General features: G+C 28.8%; 1 protein-coding gene across 2 annotated transcripts in view; it reads right to left on the bottom strand.

Moving 5' to 3' along the window:
- LOC136984979 (serine/threonine-protein kinase SIK3-like) overlaps window positions 1–19,825 on the bottom strand; it is a 44,908-nt gene that overhangs the window by 9,587 nt on the left and 15,496 nt on the right. For both annotated transcript variants that reach the window (XM_067282137.1, XM_067282138.1), the window contains 7 exons: window positions 8,416–8,479; window positions 8,118–8,279; window positions 6,769–6,893; window positions 5,334–5,457; window positions 5,028–5,248; window positions 1,195–1,342; window positions 50–144 (listed from right to left, as the gene is read on the bottom strand). In XM_067282137.1, coding sequence (XP_067138238.1) covers window positions 50–144; window positions 1,195–1,342; window positions 5,028–5,248; window positions 5,334–5,457; window positions 6,769–6,893; window positions 8,118–8,279; window positions 8,416–8,479 — 939 coding nt within the window. The remainder of the gene's footprint in view (window positions 1–49; window positions 145–1,194; window positions 1,343–5,027; window positions 5,249–5,333; window positions 5,458–6,768; window positions 6,894–8,117; window positions 8,280–8,415; window positions 8,480–19,825) is intronic.

The raw sequence follows: 19,825 nt of genomic DNA, 5'->3' as shown, positions 1-19,825 counted from the left end.
CATTATAACAAAGTTAAGAAATTAACATATCAAAATTATAACAACATACTCTATTTAGCCCAGCTCTTTCAGCAACAATTTGATGAATTGGAATCGTGTTGAGATTTGAGGAATTATTGCCATCATTTGTAACATTTTTCTCAACTATAAACATAAAAATTTTTATTTTAAACTTAAATAAAATTATTTAAATAATTTAATTAATTATTATCAATTTCTTCTTGAATAATTGAAAGTAGTATTAAAAAAATCACAAAAATCTAAAATTACACAAAATTTAATTGGTATTTAAACTACTTTTATATAAAATATTAAATTAATTGTTTATTTTTAAAATCACATTATTAAACAAATAATACAGTAGAACCCCAATTATCTGAGATAATGCGGACTGAAGACAACCAGGGCCATTTCAGATTAAAAATTATAAATATAAAAGATTTATATGGTAAATCACTTTTTATGCCATAGTAAATATAATCGTGCATATGAATATCAATTTTATGCCATTTATTACACATATAATGCTTACAATAGTTTTAAGAATAAAAATATGTATTATTGTAGTTACATTTTAATATAAATGGTTTGTCTAATCTAACATTAAAGTTAAATGATACAAGATAACAGAAGCAAACTAATTTGTAATATGTGCTCTCGTTTTAAACATTTTTTATGAATTAGAGTGTAAGAAAAGTAGTGTATTCACTTACAGATTTGCCTCAAATAATGCAAAGCCTCGGGTAATTCAATTTATACTCTATTTGAATTAATGATATTTAAAAAAACTATATAATCTTTAGTGTGTTTAATTATGTGTATAATCTAACACATAAAAATGTTTGCTTTACAAGAAACAGTCAATGTTTAAAATCTTACAAATAATTTCTCATTATTCAAAATTTTTTGCATTTTCTTCTCGTTAATGTAAAAATTTCAGGAAAAATACATTAATTATAATTTAATTACAAACTTAAAATACATTTAAAAAAATTATATTTAGGCATTCCTTGATTCTAAGACACAAATAAGTTTGAAATTAAATTTTAAACTTTTTAAATGAAATAATAAAATTATTTTAAAATTTCATCAAGTTTTTTTCTTTTTTTTTAACTTGTTACTTAGTAAATGCCATAATTTTAAATATGTACTAACTTTTTTAACTATTTAAAAATAAATAAAAATAATTATTACCTATCCCTGTTGTTATACTGGCTTTGCGTTGAGGTTGTGAAACAACAGGCTGTGATGTGTTTCCATGATTCTTATGCTGTTTTGATATTTTATCTTGTAATAAATGGTACATGGCACTAATATTATCAAAATTCTTTTCTTTCACACTCTGCAAAAGATTATTTTAATTAAATTTTAAAGAAAAATATTTTAAAAAATAAAACATATAGATAAATAAATGTGTGAATATAAATATATGTATACAAAGAGATAAACACAATTTTATATAAATGTGTTACTTTTGAAGAATTTAATCATCTCTATAATATTAAATAATATTGTTCAATACAGATTGATATAAACATTCTATCATTTTTATTTTAGTTTAACAATAGCAACAGTTGTATATTATAAAAAGATTGTTCATAATGTTTAAATTTATAAACATATTTCATAATAATAAGTAAAATTATTTTATGTAATTAGAAAGTTATTGAATACAAAATTTTTTAAATTTAATCATCATCGCGGATAAAAAAATAATTATAAATGATAATTAAATACTTTATCAATCATAAATAAAAATTTCAAATTTTTAAAATATAATCATCAAATTATTGGTGAAAATTAATGTTGCAATTATTCATTATTTTAAACAGTAAATATAATAAAATTTTAAATGACAGAAATAAACTTCATAAGAAAATTAAAATGTTAAACAACTATTTTATTTTATAATTTGTGATTTAAATTTTTGATAATTTTTAAGATGCTTTAAGAATTATGATATAAGTTTTTGTCAGCTGTACCTAAAAACCAAAATTATGTCACAAAACACATTAAACTTGCAAAATTTTAAATTTATATCCTAACAATTTTTTTTGCTAACATTCAAATAATTGCTGATTTTGCTGTCCTAGTTTGGGCTAGTGCCAAAATCTAGTCTCAAGAAACTAGTTGCAGAATTGAATTAATTAAATCCATTGCTATGTAGACTACAAAACCTTCCTTTATTTTACTGATTCTCCAACAAATGTTAGTCATATTTTAAATCTTACCAAATTTTACAAGCAAAGAAATTATTATTTTCAAACATTTTACTATGAATTTTATAAGGGTTTTTTTATCCATTTTTTCTCTCTAAACACTCATAATTTAAATCACATTTATAATCCTCTCTATAGACTAAGTACAGTACATCTCAATGATCTTTTTTTTTAAAGCAGATTTATAATGCTTTAGTAGTTATTCAAGCAGATTTATACTGTTAAGTTATGTGAAATTACTGTGCTCCAACACAGGAAATACGTCATAAAGGAACTACAACGGTATAGCAATACAAGATGTTTTTATTTCGCGCAATTTTACAGGTTTTTAGAAAGCAGATTCCAACGTCATGGAAATATACATTAGCATAAGATATACAACTTGTAACAATAACACAGCAGACACAAATTACATGTGTTGATCGCGACAATTATAGATTAGCCAAAAATCTAAAACTAATTTTAATCATTAACTTAAATCTAAAGAGGGGAGATATTAAGAAATGGAAGCTATAAGAAGTATACAAAAGTAATGATAGGAAAGGCCTATGTTATTACTAGCTTCACCTTGCTCTTTGTTAGATGGGGTGCCACATTGGACTCTTTTCTTGATGTTTAAAATGTCCAAAGTTGTTGCCTTACTCAACTTCTCTAATTCTACTTCGCACTTGATTTCCCAGATGTTTTACCTTCATCAGGATAAATTGTGATTCCTTCACCAAACGTTCATCGTGTCTCCAACCGTTGCTAATGCGGTCTAGAGCATCACACCACCACAACCATCCTCTTCCAAGTCTGGGTCAAGTAAAAATTCTTTCCTTTGTCATACTTGCCTCAAGGCACCATTCACTCCTTTGTTCACTTACAGTTCTAAGAACTAGCAATGGCTGCATTTCTTTATGCAGCACTCGAGAAGCGCTTTACAGTGAACACTTTGAAACCCATTTCTAAATGCAACACTGCAATGTAGCGAGCCATTTCTAAACATTTGCTGCAAGAGGTCGCTGCAGCAAAGATAAAGCAGCTTTTACTTCCACTACATGTGCAAAGCAAAATGGACGCTTGTATATTGTGGATGTGCGCCATATGTATTTTGTAGTTATATGTGCGTATTTGATATTTTATTATTATTTCTATTTCTCTTTCATAGCTTTCCTCTTTTGTTATATTGTCTATTTTTTCTGGAATTTCCTTATTCAAACTTCATTTCCTTATATGGACGTAGTGAACCTTGTGAAACAATAGAAGGGTATGTAGTCTGGAGGACAATACAGAGGGAGTGAGGACAGTTGGGGTTTGAGCCGTGGAAAAGACGGATGTGAGTGTCAGCTATTCCGGTACATTTTGGCACCGTGCAGAATAGACGAGGGACATAAATTACCAAGGAGAGAGCCATTGAGAAGACAACAGACGATCTAAGGAACAAAAACGTGAATATAAGAAACAATTAATTAATTCTGAAGTGACAAGAACAGTAACCCCACGATTTTCGACATCAAAGAAAGATCCACGCACAAGTGACTACCGTAAGAATTCAGATACGGAACATTGGGTACCCATTTCCCTATTCCCTCAATCTGAGCTATCCTCTATCCTATTCTTTAGTAATATAATTAGTTATAGGTTTTAGTTTTAAATTATTTTATGTTATTGTATACGTGTTATACCACATGGTCAGTGTTGAGATTTTTCACCAATCCTATAGATTTTGTTGCGCGGTATGGTTCGATGATTATCTGTTTCTAGTACTAATAATTAATATTACAAGTGTTGCGTGTTGGAATCAAGACTGCCTGGCATCTGGTATATGAACCTGTTGATAAAAATATTATGGAAATATTAAGAAAGATTAAATTTTATAAAATGACTCTGAAAGTTATCTGAAGAAAATAGTATATTTTAAATATAATTATATATCTCCTATTTCTTTACTTTGTTTGCATTTTTGGAAAGAGAAATGCTGAATTCTTTATATCTCTTTATTTAAATATTGTAGTTCTTTAAGTAAAGCACTACTTTCGGCTGTAACTGTGGAATTAAAGGATAGATTACGGCATCCATGTTTAGCTTAAGTGGAAAGCGTTTCTAAACGATGATGCAGCGATGTGTAGCGATAGCTGCTCTTGATGTCATTTTCACTACACTCTCGCTGCATAAAGAAACGTGGCCAATCCCACCCAAGGGAAAAGGATCATAAAAGAAAGTTCTAGAAAGTAGAAGAATAAAGGCAGAGAATACTAACCTAAACTTAAATTATTAATTACAATAAATATAACCTGACATACAGCAACAATATCTTGATTTTAAAAGATTCCATCAATTATGTAAAAATCATTTGTATTTTTATAATTTTTAATTAGTTATTACTTTTTAAAATTAATTATTACTATATTGCTTTACATTATGTTTGCATTTTTTATTCTATTGTAAGTGTAATTTTATATCTTTTTGTAATTGTATTTTTTAACATTAATATGTGTTATTCCTTATACTCTTATTATCATCTTATTTTTATTTTATATTGTGTTATTTTAGGGTAATAGTGCATTTTAGCTCTTTGACCCCACCATTGTACCCATTATGAAAAATAAATAAATAAGATGTATGAGTTATATGAATAGTAGCTAACAATTGGAGTAATAGTTTCATTTAAAAGGTAGACAGAAAATTTTAAAAACAATGTTTCTAATTTTTTATACTTTGAATAATTACATCAAAATATTAGTGTTAAAAAAATACAATTATATTAAATTTAATACTGATTACACCCACCCACAAACCCACACACATACACACATATTAATATACCTGTATTATTTCTTGTTGAGTAAATCCACACATCTGTTCCATATATTCAACAAGTACATTATTTATTGTATCGGGTTCATTTATTGCATTATTACATTTTTCAGTTATTATTTCTGAATTATTGCTTTCTTCTCTCATCCATTTATGCTTTTTAATCTGTTCTAAGCTATACCTTTTTTCTGGATCGACAACAAGCATGTTACGAATTAAATTTTCACAATCTATAAAAACAATTTCAAAAATATTTTTAATGTATTTAAACTACTTTAAATTGGCAATGTCATATTTGAACATAAATTTTATTACCTGAACTCATAAAAAATGGAATGCGAAATTTTCCCGATAATACGCAATGCCGAAGACTCTGCAATGTTTTACCATCAAATGGTAATGCTCCACATACCATAACATACAATACGACTCCTAAACTCTGTATAGATTTAAAAATAAACACTTAAATAATTAAAATATATATTAATTAATCTTATGTAATTCTAATAAATCTTAAATAATTAAACAAAATATATATTTTTGTTAATTATTTAAGATTCATTTAATTATTAAAGATAAAAATCAGTGTAATAGTTATTTTAACTTTGTTTTTTCCAGTACTAATACATGAATATTTTTATTATTTTATTAATTAAGTAACTGCATAATTTGATATTAAAATAAAAGCAATATTAAAATTCAATTTGCAAATTAAAAGATTAAAAGTTATTTTAATTTAAATATTCAAAAAATATAAATAAATTCATTTTTCTTTTTTTTTTTTAAATAAATATTACTTTATTATAAATTTTGATATTTTACATATTATATATAAATGTAATTTATTTTAATATTACATAAATAATATATTGTATTCTCATTATTATATAAATAACATTGAGAATCTCTTATTTAATAACAGAAAACTAATTAAAAAATTAATTAATTTTACAAATCTCATTTTAATTATTCCTTTATTAACATACATAATATTATAATGGAACATTTTATTAAAAGATTTTTATGATTTTATGATTTACATGTGATAAACAGGAAAAGTATTAACTTATTTATTGGGAGAAATCAAAGTCGAATATCTTTTAGAATTAATGAAAATTTTTATAAAAATACTTTTTAAAAATACAGTAATACCTCGGTTTTTGTTGACTTCAATTATCGTCAATTTTTTCCAAAAAAAATTTGTCTTGGTTTTTGTGGGTTGCCTCAGATTTCATCGGCATGCCCATGTGACCTCACTGCTAATTTTGCAAAAACAAAAGGTGACCCACGCATTTTCCTGCACAGTGTGGTGTTGTTTCTCATTGTGTGAGCATTACCCTGTGCATCTAGCCAAACAATTCCATTGCTTTCTTTTCCTTTCCTTTTAGCTCCATCATGGGACCAAAGAAAGTTTCCAGAGCCAGTAGCCCCTTGAAGAAGGCCAGAAACATGATCAAGTTGAAGAAGAAAATCATTTTCAATGATTTCTTTCTTTAACTCAAAAAATCTTTTATATTCATTTTATATTAATTTCTTATTGTCTTTAGTATTAAACACTATATTCATTCTCTATAAAATGTGTTTTTAGTATGTATTTTGGAGTGTCTAGAATGAATTAATTGGATTTAAATTAATTTGTATGGAAATAATTGCTTCGGTTTTCATCGGTTTCAGATTTCGCTGATTGTTTTTTGGCAGATTATCGACAAAAAACCGAGGTATCACTGTAATTACTAATTTATAACTTTACCCATATATCTGTTTTTGGACCATCGTATTCTTTTCCTTCAAAAAGTTCTGGGGCGGCATATGGAGGACTTCCACACCAAGTTTTAAGAAATTTATTTGATTGAAAGTAATTACTGAATCCAAAATCTGAAATAATCAAAATATATCTAAACTGTAAACTAATTTTAAATTATTATTTAAATTAGATCTTTTTAGTATTATTACTAAATAGTTTAAACTCCTTAATGAAAGATGACAGAGATAGAATAGTCCATAACAGAGATGGCAAACCTATGGCACACACTCAAAGTGACATATTGGAAAAATAGCTGGTATGCAACGTATCATACAATTTTGTTTACTTTTATTTTATAAATAAATAAATAATTATTTTAACTTTGATTTTTTGTATGGTTTTACATTCAGTAACATATCATTGTCCTTTTCTCAATCAGTTTTTTTTAAATTTACACTAATTAAGATATTGTGGTCTGAAGGCCACGTGTTCTGTTGCCTAACTGGCTCATAACCAACCCCTTGGGTGGTTCACAGTGTAAAGGAGGGACAGGCCCTCATAGCGTAAAAGCTTCCTGTTGTAAAAGTTAATGGGAGGAGGGGAAATATGTGGTCCAAAGATCAAGTGTTCTATTGCGTGATCCTTGGGTGGGTCGCAGGGTAAAGAAAGGATGGGCTGCATTTTTGGAAGAAAAAAAGAGAGAGAGAGGGAGATCGCGCATGCTCAACGGAAGAAGAGGGACTTTTTTCAGAAGAAAGAATGGAGAGAGGACATGTAGACGACAGAGTTGCGAGATTGTGTTTTGTGTGTGTGTTTCCTTTGTTTTAGTGTCTGTTATAGCAAAGGGACAGAGTAGTGATTGGAAGGACTAAAATAAACTTTAAGTTCCTTGCATTGAAGTCATAGAGTGTGTGATTTATTTCTTTGAAGTTTCTTTTTGTTTTGTTCCTGTACGGGGAATACTCTAAAGATTGAGTACTTCCCCACAATATACTCATTTCGTTTCTTTAAAAATAGTTGTTCTAAGTCTAAAGCTTCAAATGAATAAATTATTTAAAAGTTAATTATGCCAAAACATGATATGTGGACTCAAAAAGGCTTGCCATCCCTATCTATAAACTAGCAATGGAAAAATACAAGTATTTATTCTTTAGATAAAGTATTGAACCAGCAAATATGATAAAATTACTTCAACTATAAAAATTGATTTAAATTTTATATAAATTTTCTCATGTCTTTAAATAAATTATTTTGAATTCTGAAATTTACTTTTTAAATTTCCACTCAATATAAAAGCTTCCAAAGCTATTTTTAAAATCTACTTTTATAATTTAATACACAGAAAATCTGTTTACCAGCTATTTTAATGTTCATATTTTCATCTAAAAGTAAATTTTCAGCTTTGAGATCACGATGAACGACATAATGTTTATGGCAGTAACTAATAGCCGAAATGATCTGCTTAAATTTTTTTCTTGCTTTGCTTTCTTCCATTCTTTCATGCAAGACTAGATAATCTAAAAGAAGAAATAATTTTTGAATTATGAAGAAATTATTAAACATACTTTAAGTACCAGATAATATCATTGCTTATTTCTTAAACAAATATGATCGTTATCTAATATAATTTTCATATATTATACAAATACATACCAAAGATATCTCCTCCACTAGCATATTCTGTTACGAGATAAAGCATATCTTCCGTATCAATGACCTAAAATGATAAAAGATCTATCATTGATAATTTATGATATATTGCAATCAAAATTTTGTTTTTGTATTCATTTAACAGTTCTAAAAAGATAAAAATTGAGCAAAATACATTTCAAACAATTTGAAAATTTAACAGAATCAAAGAAAATTTTTGGTGAATATTTTTTTTAAAAACATTAGTTTTTGGAATAAATTATATTAATTAGAAAAATTTAACATAATTTCATTGAATTTTTATAAATTTAAATTTAAAATATTACTTGTTTAAACATATCTAATATTATCAACTTATAAATGATTACAAAGTTCATATTTGTTTTTCGATATGATATTTATTGATTTTAAATTCTGATTATAATTTTTTTTAATATTTCAGTAATTGAAAAACAGGTGTTATATTAAATTAAGCTATATGTACAGGGTGAGTCATAAGTCTCCATACAAATGGTGAAAGCAGTGACTAATTTTTTTTTCGTTTTCAGGAAGGTGAACCAATTGAAAAGAAATGCCACTAATGAAGGAAGAACGAATTGATATTATTCTGTTGCATCATATAATACCACTTGTACGAATAAAATAAACACTAGTCACTGCTTTCACCATTTGTATGGAGACTTATGACTCACCCTGTATAATAACTAATTATTTATTTACAATACAAATACAAGACATTAAATAATTGCTTTCCAAAGTGATATTACAACACTTTAACATGTGCCACATTCAGGGCTGTTGAAAGGAAAGCTGGAGATTTTTCCATGCCTGGAAAAACTTATGGGCCTGTAGTTATTCCTATCTCTGTAAAATTAATGTTATTTTTTTCTAACAGAATAATAAAATCTTTAAGACTACTTTCACTAATAAGAAAACATTTTAGTTTTTCATTTGTTCAAAAAACACAACAAAAGGGACCACTCTAAAGACCCACAGGCCCAACACTAGTTCTCAACAGCATTGTCCATATTGCTTGAGCAATATATGTTTTTAGTGATTACAGAAGATTAGAAAAGTAAATAGTATACATAAAAATATACATATATCTGTTGTAGAACAAATATGTAGAGAAATTGACATTAGTTACAATTTAAAATTTAAAACATTTATGTTATGTCTGGCTGATGAGGGTCTTGTGTACTGAAATGCATACCAGTAATAAAGTTGCATTCTGATTGTAGAAGTGCCATTTTAATGTTACCAATAGCAGTGTGATAAGTCTCTGTTATCTCTACTACTGTATTTGAAATTTTAGTTTCAACAATTTTCGAGACAAGAAGCTCTTTTATAATATAATATTGCATTGCATCTGTAGTCATTTTTATGCATGAAATACAGCTAAAATAGTAAAAAAGAGGCTTTGTTTTGGGGATCAGGAATGGATTAACCCATTTTATATTGTTTCTTATAGAAAAATTTGTTTTGGTTTTAGAACAAATCAGTATTTGAACAACTTTTATGAATGAATTACGATCAAAAATCAAGGTTTAACTATAATTCATAATTAATTACAATCTATTATTGAGATTTAGAGATTTTTCAATCATTGAAAAATCTCTAAATCTCAATAAATTAAACATACCTTATAGAACTCCCTATTTTAAAGTCTTGTAGAAATGAATATTTTCAAGTTTTTTTAAAAGAGATTCAAAACTACAAGAACTTTAAAATGAAAGAAATGTCAGAATTTTTGTATATCATTTTTCCATAATCCAAATTCCATTCATATAATATGAATTTGAATAATTTTTTAATTTTATTTCACAAAATTAACAAAATGTAGAATTAAAATTTTGTAATTAATATATGTAAATGTTAAATACAAGTATGTACTGTACTGTACTACTTTACAATGGGGATACTCTAAGAAAGACATTTGTTAAGTGAACATTATAGAGTGTACTTAGACAAATCTTATATGATATAATTATACAGTCATAGACTATATGTTACACAATGATAAGTATTTATGTATCTAACCATATCTAAATGTAGAAAAGATACAGATGGCTATAATTTTTCAGCTCCATTATAATCTTATAGGACCTCTATTTCATAAATACAGTCAATTGTCAGTACATAACTACAGTATATATGTAAAACTAAAATTTAAAAAAAAATAAAATATGTGTTTAAAATTAATAAATTTACTTCTGTAATTCAAACAATGATTAATCTATAATAATTTATTTGGCATCTTCATGAGCTCATATCACTCATTTGGATATATAACCTTATATATTTGGAACAAATATAAAAACACTTATTTCAATAATATATATTTATTTCTTATTATTAAAATAAACAAAATTTTTGATATTAAAAACAAATATTTAAAAAGCTGCTTAATTCTGGAAATCTAATAAATGTTGAGTAATATTTTAAGTCATCCTCAACTTATAATTGATTACAGAAGAATTCAAAAAAAGATTTTTATTCATAAAAAAAAAATGTACCGTATTTACTCACATATAAGACAACCTCACATATAGGACAAGGTGTAACTTTAAAGATTAAAATAAAGAAACTTAGATTTACTAATATAATTCTAATTTTATTCATTTAATCACAAGTAAAATATCAAATAAACGTAAATGCAAACATTGTTCTGCAAAAATTACTGGCATTTTAAACTTTAAGGAAAAATCTTATACAATCGACAACGTAATTTGTTCATGTAAAGCTGGACAATCGGAAACCTTTTTTTTTTTTGCCAATTCTTAACAGTCGAATCCACTCTCCATCGATTACCCTTATGAGTTTCTCCAAATTCTTATTTCCAAATAATCATCTGTTTTCATGTGAGAATGGATTAAAACTTATATCAGACTCCCATGTGATTTTGGAATTTCAATCTGAAATACAATTCAAAAACTTTGCTTTTCTTATTGCTATTCATCTTTACTCCTGACAATATATGAGAACGATTGAAATGACCCAGATAAAATACTTATGTTTTTAAATACAAGATGGTAAGCATTTTTGCAACATCTTGCAAATTTTAACAAACTGTTAACAAAAATTATTGCAAAAACGCAAAGAATCTTTTGCTTGCACATATAGAATGACCTAGGAATTTGAAGCTATGATAAATAAATAAAAACCTCATCTTATATGCGAGTAAATACTGTAATTGCACTTTAGTAATTGAATGATTTGTAGCAAATTTCTAATTTAATCACTTATACATAACAGATAGCCTGTGGAATAATGTGAGGTTAGCCGACTGAGGTGAGTCTTTCCGATGGCGTTTTGCAGTCTGCCCTTCCGTGTGGGCGAGGTAAGCACACTGAGATCGGTTCCCATTTACATGCGTTTAATAATAGCGGAGATATGATTACATACAACTTACAAAGAGGAGTTGCGGTGGAACACTGTTCGAGTTTTTATGGATGGAGTTATCCGTCGTTTGGGCACTGTTTCGATCGTTGTTCCTTCCGGTACCGTATATCCTCACCTTGCGGGTGAAAGTCCTCCGTCCTCTATCAGAGGGGTTGTTCACTGAGGCTTGACCGTCAGGCCGTTACCCTACGAGCCAATAATTCAGTCACTGTCCAACAGTCTTCCTTCTTCTCGCAGTATTGAAACATACATCGTTTCTCGCACCTCACCACCACTGCTGGGAGCCTTGCCTGTTGCTAGCACACCACACCCAGGACTGTCCTCTTAACTTTCCTAACCCTTTTTATCTCCTTGCCAAACTCTTACTGCATCCCTCAAAACATTACTTTATTGGTTTTACATCGTCACCTGGGACGATCGGAAACTCACCAGAGGACACAGAAAGGTCGGCCACCAGCTCGAATTGGATCCCTTCTAGCCAGCTCGGCTTCATCTGTGGATCTATTATTTCCTTAACTTTCTCAGCTTACACTTCTTTAACAGAAACACCTCTATTGTTCCGTCATGTGATCTATTTTCTTGGTCGCCCCTGCGACTGGAACTCTGACGCCTTTCACTTTTGCACTCCCCACCAAGTGACGATTTGGACTCCGGGTCCCCACAATAAGGCATTGAATAGAAAAAGTTAATTTAGGATTAAAAACTGAAATTTAATGTCTATCAAAAGTCACTTGTAGTCTGAACTACATAAACTACTGTATATTCAAGCTCTTAATACTAATGGTAAATCCAATAGAACCCGTCCTTTTGGCTATTTTAGCTCTCAATAAATTTCTTTAAGTCATCAAAGGAATGACTCTTAGTAATATAAAGTTGTCCACGAGCAAAGATAGTATTCTAGAGATGAAATCCTGGAAAGAAATGAAGTGCTCCACAATATGAACATTCATGATTCGTGACTCAATATGTAAAGATTGTGTTCATCTGGTAAAGTGCTACTCATCGCCACTTTGACATGAGCAACAGGAACATGATGATACATCTGCATATGATATTTCATATGCTTTCTTTAACAATGGCTGCTGATATTGGTATGTGATCTGTAGGATATGCTGAGTATCTATCTGAATGCTGAAAAATTCTGATTAAGAAAGGAATAAGAGAGGTACAATTTTGGAGTCACATATTACATAAAGATTATTACAAAATAATCAATGAACACTTATAAATTCAAAAAATTTACATCAGTTAGAGCTCTTAATTAGTCATATTTTCTTTCCTGAACTACATATGTGCAGATACCTACCTCATCAGTAAACTGACAGAATTATTGCAAAATTTTACTGTTGCAAAAAGCTGTGATAACCGACAGTGAATGAAAAGGTATTTGTTTTGTTTTTCACGAACAAAATGAGGATCAACAAACACTTTCTTGTCAACTTACGAACTATTCTTTAATTCGCTACATTATCCGGTTCTTTGTACATTGGATCCCAACATGTAGGCGATAAAGATACAAAATTTGGTATACATAAAACAACTTGATTATTATTATAAGTGCTTATATCTATACTTAAACTACTTACAAACTATAAGAAGGAAGAAAGAGAGAATATAAGTACAGAATATGGGGAAGGTGGAAATACCCGGGATTTTGCTCTGGATGCTCCGTGATACTGGGCGAGGTTACCGTTGTCTCTGATCTACTCCTATCGACGAGGCCTATCTTGGCTCTTTCTTTTCACTTTTAGTAGATCTCTCCTGTTCACTTTGTTGATAATTCACTTTTCTCAATATTGTCGGTGTCTAATCCGTCCAATAAAATTGACAGTCCAGTAGGAAGTTCTTGGCCTACTTTAACAGACCAGATGGCTTCTCTGCCTCGACCTCACTCGTCAAGTTTCACTTCCTAACTTCCATCGTTCCGACTCAGAGCCCATTCTCCTCAACCTTTCTCATCGAGAGCCGAGGTCCCTTCTCTCTTGTTTCTTTTTCTTTTTATCTGTTCTTTTACAACGTTGTTTTTCGTGTCGGAGGCATCACTCTCCACCAGATAGTAAAGCAATTAAGAAGGAAGTCTTTTTCTTAGTCAACAGGAAAGGGAGAGAAACAAAAGAAACCTTAAGCCTAACTTAAATTTATAGAATTAATAGAATAATTACAAAATACAGTAATATGGCCAACAGCCACAAAGCTTCCTATCAACTCCCTGTACAAAATGGTAGAGAAATTTCAGACTTTAGCACTCAATATTTCTAGAATGATAATTAATTTGAAGACATAATCTGTCCCAAATTGGTAACCACCATTTATTCACGTGTGTTTCAGAATATAGACATTTGACGACTGAAGATGTCTGTAAGATCCACAGTTCCAACTTTAAGTTCGTAATTTTAATTGGATTTTTTCATGTGTTTTTTAAAGGAATGTTTTTAAACTTGACGGCCAAGCAGCCTAAAAAGAAAGGTCAGGTCGTCAAATGTTTGTATTCTGGAACACAAGAAGTGAATAAATGGTGGTTACCAATTTGGGATAGACTATGTCTTCAAATTAATTTTCATAAAATTGCCATCAGACGAAATTCTACAATCTCTAAAATGGATATGAAAACAAAAAATATACATTTAGCACATCAACAGACCCATCCCTATCTATCAACACCTAATTCATTCAAAGAGAAATGTAGGAACAGTTCAGCTAATAAAAATCTCTGTAGCATAATATATAAATAGATTACTTACATTTTATTTGTTGTTTTCAAGTGATTCAACTTTTTCTTATTATTTAGATTAATATTAAATGTTTTTACACAGATAAGTCTAGTAAAACATCAATTTATGTCATCTGAAATAACAAAACTGAAATCATTTAAATTAAAATGCCAACAAATGCAATTAAGATAACAAAATAACATCAACTGATGTTAAATGAAATCAATTAATATCCTTCAAAATATTGTCAACATTTACTATAATATGAATTGTTCTGAATGAATATTTCAGACCATGAAATGACAAATATTTCACGTCAGCTGATGGTTCAAATGATATGTATTAATGTTAAATGAAATCAAACATGATTTCAAATACTGTAAATAGATGCCATTTAATGTGAGTTGTTTTAAAACAAACATTTCAGGCTATGAAACTGAAATAAAATTTTCTAACTTAAAGTTCAGCATTTTTCTTCTGGTAATAAAAATATTACAAAAAACTATAAAGTTATTTTAAATTACTATATATGATTTTAACTGATTATTAATGATTTTAATTTATTTGAAATTAGTTCAGTTAGTTCTAACCAATATCTATACATATCAAATGATATAAAGTTGTCCAAGTCATTTGAAATATTTCTTTGTTTTAAATGATCTCAACTGATTTATAAGTTAATTGATTTCAAATGTTTTATTGGGAGGTTCATTCATACTTTTAGGATCATTTGGATGTGTCAAATGTTATTGATATTTTAGGGAATGCAGTTTTAAAATGAAAAATTTATTTGAAGCAAGCATAATTTTTTTCTTGGATTTTATTTCTTGTTTTAGATGAATAATTTGTTTGTTTTTTTAAACTTTATCCTGCAACCATTAAAAAGACCTTTCAATAAGTTCATCTCAGGTTAGCCAAATCTGCAAGTGATAATGGACAGAAAATTTCCCATTAGAATGGAAAGCTAACAGCTTTACTACTAGAAAAACAAACAACTAATTTAATGGATACAAATGTATAATACATTTTTCATGAATTTCAGAGATACATCTAAATACTATCTGTATAGATAAAAAGAATGTCAGATTGTCTTCCCATTAAAAAAAAAATTTGTCTTTCTATTATGCACCATTCCTACAATTTCCTTCTTAAAATATGGGTTAACAAGTAAAGAATTTTAATAAAATACAGTATTAGAGAAACTTATAGTGCATAAATTAGTATTAAAAAAAACACAGTATATAAGATCATTTATTCATCATTATTCAAAATTTTGAAATTATTCATAATGGTGACACTAAAGGATATGAATGTGAGAACAACAAAGTAACACATGAAAACCATGTAATGTATTTAATGAGTACAAGAGTACATTTGGAATGCAACCAAACTGCAAACAACCAAAGAAATCAATCATTACATAAATAAAATTTACAATTTAGTGTGATGGACAAATGGACGAAGGTGTTCAATCAAATTTTTTCGATTGTTTCACCTCCACCATTCTATCAAAAGATCTGTTAAAAATCACAAAAATTATTTCCTACAAACTTGCTTCCTCATTGAAGATGATCCATCTAGTAAGTCGTGTGTCACCCAGAACTTTTAGAAGTAATTCATGTATTGGACACCCGACCCTTAACAATGAGATCCTGACCTCATGGAAAAAACCCAAGAGGAAAAATAATATGAGAGAACGAGGACAAATCCAGGCAGTTGTCGTCTGGTCATCGTGAAACCAACCCTTGGAAAAACATCCCAGAACTTTTACCTTCGATCTACGCCCAAGTGCTACCTAGAAGACCAAGGGGAGTGTTTTACACCGTGGACATTTTGTGGACTGTGTGTGTCTCGGTGGATTATAATTTGTGGATACCATTTAAACCCTGCTAGATGGCCAATCTCCTAACCAAGGTATTTATCAACTCACGGGTCGTTTGTAAACTCTCTCTCTCCGTGTATTTAGAAATTTTGGTGGACTGTTAGCTATGCATCGCCTGTATTCTCTGTTATTTTTATTAAATTTATTCTTGTTACTAAGCCAGTATCCCGAGTGACTTACTTCCTCGTTTCTCCTTCCTCCACCTCCACAATGGACATAACCGCTTGCGTGATGTAACAACTCTCCATCGTGATTTCCGAGTCCTGAAAGACTCGGTGGTGTCACATCCTGACGAGGGGTCAAAGAGACTCCGACCCTCCGGTCACATTAGAACTTGCATTAAGAGAGGGTTTTTGATTATTAACAATTAGCTTTAGCACATGACTGGCCAAATGTTAGCATACATTGTTCTACCTTACTTGTTGAGTCCATGCTTGAAGATTTTGTATTTTTTGTTGACACATCAATCACACAATGCCACTAATCTTTCTTATTCCTCTGTGCCTTGTCATCATCTCAATTTGATCATCCATCCAACCAACATTAAAATATTGTCTTCACCATAAATAATGCTTTATTGACTGACCCTTGAGCATAATAAACTTTTGCACCTCTACACATTTGAATGTTAATATTATTATTATTAAAAAGCCACCATATAAATATATTATCAACTGATAAGAATTAATGAAATAAAAGGACAAAGAGGAAGGGGAACTTCATTATTCTAGAAAGAAAAAGTCCTATTTCTCTAAGTTTGTTAACATTAGCACTTAAGAATTGTTTTATAGAGATTTATTATTATTCATCTCTATAATTGCATTTTAATTCTGTTGCTTATTAATAAAAGTAAAAATGTTACATACTGTAAACATTAATTAACAAGTAAGATCAAGGCAGCCATTTCACATTCATCAATTTCATAATTATACATAATGAAAATGTCTGATAAATTTAGTTAGTTATAAACTATTCTGGTTTTCTAGTAAAGCATTCTAGTTAAGTATTTAATACTATATTTGTATGTTTTATTTACTGGTATATAGATGAGTAATCTAAACATTAAATGTCACAAAAAATCACATATACTAATAATAAAAAAATGTGGGAAATTACTTTAAGTTTGAATATTAGTGATTTAAAATTGTAATTCAGAATTTATTTATGTGATTGGTAGTAAGAATAAGATTTTATTAAATGAAATAAAATGTTCTTCTTTATCTACATTTAAGAAAAAAATTTAATTTGTTTCTCATTTACACAATAATTTTCACTTTTATATTTCTGTGTACGACAAGAAGACTAATATTTAAAAGAAATGTAGTTCCTGGTATTAAGAAATATTAATTGATTTTATCCATTTTTTTTAATTGATAAAATAAATTTTCTTAATACTAGGAACTACATATCTAGCTTTCCTTAAAATGATAAACTAAAAATATGTAATTTCTTTGAATATATAGTCTGTGTAATACACTTTATCTAAAAGACACTAGTAAAAAGATTAAATAATTATTTACTGTATAAAGAAATTTATATTAAATAACTATCAAAGAATTTTTGTGATATTGAAATAAAAATATTTAATAATAATTAAACAAAAATATAGAAAAAATAAAGAATTTTATTTTTTTAATATATGTAAAATAATAATACAGTTTAAATATTAATAATTTAATGTAAAACATTAAAACGTACTATTATAGCTGTCTGTTAATTATCTTGTAAGATAATTAATGGACAGCTATAATAGTATGTTTCAATGTTTTTACTCATTATAATGTCTTAATTATTTTTGTTTTGACAATAGAAAATTTTATGTAAATACAGTGGGTGATCAGTTAATGAACATAATCCGTTCCAAGACTTTGTTCGCTATCTGAATTGTTTGTTAACCGATTATCGATTTACCATAGGTTTTTATGGGAATTTGATTAATTCATTCTGAAGACCCCAAAAAATAAAAAAATATATACTTTTTTACTACATTTATTTATACGTAATAATAAAAATACATACACAGTCATGCATTTTATTAGTCATGTTTTTTCCATTTATGGGAGTTAAAGAATCTGACTAATGTTGTTTGCTTTTCTCTCTTCTTCAGGATTTTTCAGAAGTACCGTATATCTCGACGGATAAGACGACCTTCAGATAAGATGATGTATAATTTTCGTCAAAGTTTTATAGTTTTAGCATTTATCTGTCCTATAAGATGACCCCCAAACTATCAACGACCTATGAATTTAGTTTAGATCAGCAATCATTATCTGAATAATAATACTGTATAGCGTATATGGAATTATGTCCTATTTATAATTTTTCGAATGAACAAATTTTATTTTCTTGTATCTGGCGATTTTTGCAAACATTCACACTAATTCAGGCATTCGGGTAATGACCATGACTATTCACAAAAACATTGTATGGGCTATTCTATTTTGTGCACATACCCTAATCTCTTCTAGTAAATAATTACGGTTTGTCTGTCTTTTTATAATGGTTTTAATTTATATAAATTTCAATCTAATTTTTTTGTATCTGTCATATAAGACGACCCTGGATTTTCGGGGACATTTTTTATGGTTCAACTATCGTCTTATCCGCCGAGATATACGGTAATTAATAGCATTGTAATTGTAGAGATCCCTAAGCCTATTAACCTCAACCTGGTTTGGATGCCATTCTAAGACCATTGTTCTGACATCCTCCCACTTCTTCAAAAGATCTTTAATAACAGATATCGGCATTAATCCTTTTTTTTCTGAAGAAAACATATCTCGCCGAGTTTCTTGGTATTCTTCATTCAAGAGTTCTTGGCATTCTTCTGTCGTCTGATCCGTTTCAAGTTCCATTATGAGCTCTTCAATGTTCTTTATTTCTCGGATGTAATTTTTGTTACTCCTTTAGCTGCTTGAGTCTTCTTGATTATACTGTATCTTTCTTAGATAAGATTGAACTCGCGGCCTACTGTAGACCTGTTTGAGCCATACTGCCCAGCAACATCAGACATCTTCTGCCCATTCTACCTTTGCTATAATATTCTCACCTTTCAAAAATAAAAACTGATGCAAAACTTAACAAGTGCCCACCTGAATACTATAAAAGAATTCTTTCCGTCAGAAAAATAAAAGGGAAATTACAAGAGTTTCAAAGTTTAGAGGAATACTATCGGATCAGTATATACCAGGTTGAGTGTCAATGTCAACGTCTCCCATACTCCAGAAAGTTTTGAATTGTTGCCTGAAGACAAGGGAAGACCAATCGGTATTCATTATTTTATGTCACTTCTTGTGTTTGTTCTGTAAGGTGTTCGTTCTCCAAACATATGTTCATTGTCTGAACATAAAAATCTTTTGCTAAAGTGTTCATTATCCAATTTGTTCGTTAACCGAACTGTTTGTTAACTGATCACCAC

This window comes from Centruroides vittatus, unplaced genomic scaffold (genome assembly GCF_030686945.1).
Source record: "Centruroides vittatus isolate TY-2023 unplaced genomic scaffold, ASM3068694v2 contig_941, whole genome shotgun sequence".
NCBI lineage: Eukaryota > Metazoa > Arthropoda > Arachnida > Scorpiones > Buthidae > Centruroides > Centruroides vittatus.
Note: the sequence above shows the minus strand (reverse complement) of the source record. Positions and strands in the feature narration are given on the sequence as shown.